Source organism: Oncorhynchus tshawytscha, unplaced genomic scaffold (assembly GCF_018296145.1).
Source record: "Oncorhynchus tshawytscha isolate Ot180627B unplaced genomic scaffold, Otsh_v2.0 Un_contig_3807_pilon_pilon, whole genome shotgun sequence".
NCBI lineage: Eukaryota > Metazoa > Chordata > Actinopteri > Salmoniformes > Salmonidae > Oncorhynchus > Oncorhynchus tshawytscha.
Genome location: NW_024609349.1, coordinates 52,501 through 55,000, shown reverse-complemented (window position 1 = coordinate 55,000; position 2,500 = coordinate 52,501). Strand labels below are relative to the sequence as shown.

Here is a 2,500-nt window from a genome sequence, read left to right as displayed (position 1 = left end):
CTAGCAGTGAAAGACTAGTTATAATGTATTTTCTAGCAGTGAAAGACTAGTTATAATGTATCATTCTAGTAAAGCAGTGAAAGACTAGTTATAATGTATTTTCTAGCAGTGAAAGACTAGTTATAATGTATTTTCTAGCAGTGAAAGACTAGTTATAATGTATTTTCTAGCAGTGAAAGACTAGTTATGATGTATTTTCTAGCAGTGAAAGACTAGTTATAATGTATCATTCTAGCAGTGAAAGACTAGTTATAATGCATTTTCTAGCAGTGAAAGACTAGTTATAATGTATCATTCTAGTAAAGCAGTGAGACTAGTTATAATGTAGTTTCTAGCAGTGAAAGACTAGTTATAATGTATCATTCTAGTAAAGCAGTGAGACTAGTTATAATGTATCATTCTAGTGAAGCAGTGAGACTAGTTTTAATGTACTTTGGTAGTAATATCTGTAATGAGGTTGGATGTAGGATGGATCTGGTTGTAGACTACTACATCCAACCTCATTACAGTGATAGAATACTACATCCAACCTCATTACAGTGATAGAATACTACATCCACCCTCATTACTTTGATATAATACTACATCCAACCTCATTACAGTGATAGAATACTACATCCACCCTCATTACTTTGATATAATACTACATCCAACCTCATTACAGTGATAGAATACTACATCCACCCTCATTACTTTGATAGAATACTACATCCAACCTCATTACAGTGATAGAATACTACATCCAACCTCATTACAGTGATAGAATACTACATCCAACCTCATTACTTTGATAGAAAACTACATCCACCCTCATTACTTTGATAGAATACTACATCCAACCTCATTACCTTGATGTACTACTGCATCCAACCTCATTACAGTGAAGAATACTACATCCACCCTCATTACTTTGATATAATACTACATCCAACCTCATTACTTTGATAGAATACTACATCCACCCTCATTATAGTGATAGAATACTACATCCATCCTCATTACTTTGATAGAATACTACATCCAACCTCCACCCTCATTACAGTGATAGAATACTACATCCATCCTCATTACTTTGATAGAATACTACATCCAACCTCCACCCTCATTACTTTGATATAATACTACATCCATCCTCATTACAGTGATAGAATACTACATCCAACCTCATTACAGTGATAGAATACTACATCCATCCTCATTACTTTGATAGAATACTACATTCAACCTCCACCCTCATTACTTTGATAGAATACTACATCCATCCTCATTACAGTGATAGAATACCACATCCAACCTCATTACAGTGATAGAATACTACATCCATCCTCATTACAGTGATAGAATACTACATCCAACCTCATTACAGGGATATAATACTATATCCATCCTCATTACAGTGATAGAATACTACATCCACCCTCATTACTTTGATAGAATACTATATTCAACCTCATTACAGTGATAGAATACTACACCCAACCTCCATCCTCATTACAGTGATAGACTACTACATCCACCCTCATTACAGTGATAGACTACTACATCCACCCTCATTACATTGATAGAATACTACATCCACCCTCATTACAGTGATAGAATACTACATCCAACCTCATTACAGTGATAAAATACTACATCCAACCTCATTACAGTGATAGACTATTACATTCAACCTCATTACAGCTACAGCACATGATTTCATCACAATTAACTACACACACATACACGCACAAACATGAACACACACACACGCACACACACACACACACACACACACACACACACACACACACACATATGTACACACACACACACACACACACACACACACACACACACACACACACACACACACACACACACACACACACACACACACACACACACACACACACACACATGCCTACCTGGACAGCGCAGCTCGATAGGGTAGCCCTCACAAGCTAGCTCCCTCCTCAGGATGCCGAAGGGAATCGCAGCTCTGGACATAGCTGGGGGAAAACAGTTCATTAACGAACACCTCTTTAAGACAGACATTCTAATTAATAGTTAAGGGATTCCTACCTTCCTCTCTGTGTGTGTATGTGAGAGTGAGTGAGTGTTAGGCAGTCAGTCATTTAGTCAGTCAGTTAGTTAGTGAGTTAGTTAGTTAGTCAGTCAGTTAGTTAGTGAGTTAGTTAGGCAGTCAGTTAGGCAATCAGTCAGTTAGTTAGGCAGTCAGTTAGGCAGTCAGTCACTTTGTTAGTTAGTTAGTCAGTTAGGAAATAAGTCAGTTAGTTATTTAGTCAGTTAGTAAACCAGTCAGTTAGTCAGGCAGTCAGTTAGGCAGTCATTCACTTCGTTAGTTCGTTAGTCAGTTTGTTAGTTAGGCAATCAGTTAGTTAGTTAGTCATTTAGGTAATCAGCCAGTTAGGTAGTTAGGCAGTTAGGTAATCAGCCAGTTAGGTAGTTAGGCAGTTAGGTAGTCAGGCAGTTAGGTAGTTAGGCAGTTAGGTATTCA

General features: G+C 37.4%; 1 protein-coding gene across 1 annotated transcript in view; it reads right to left on the bottom strand.

Annotated features, from left to right (window-relative positions):
- LOC112242514 (adhesion G protein-coupled receptor L1-like) overlaps positions 1-2,500 on the bottom strand; it is a gene marked incomplete at its 3' end in the record, with an annotated part of 77,180 nt that overhangs the window by 49,700 nt on the left and 24,980 nt on the right. Inside the window, exon 3 of the mRNA XM_042314951.1 lies at positions 1,908-1,991. Within this exon, the coding sequence (XP_042170885.1) occupies positions 1,908-1,991 (84 nt within the window). The remainder of the gene's footprint in view (positions 1-1,907; positions 1,992-2,500) is intronic.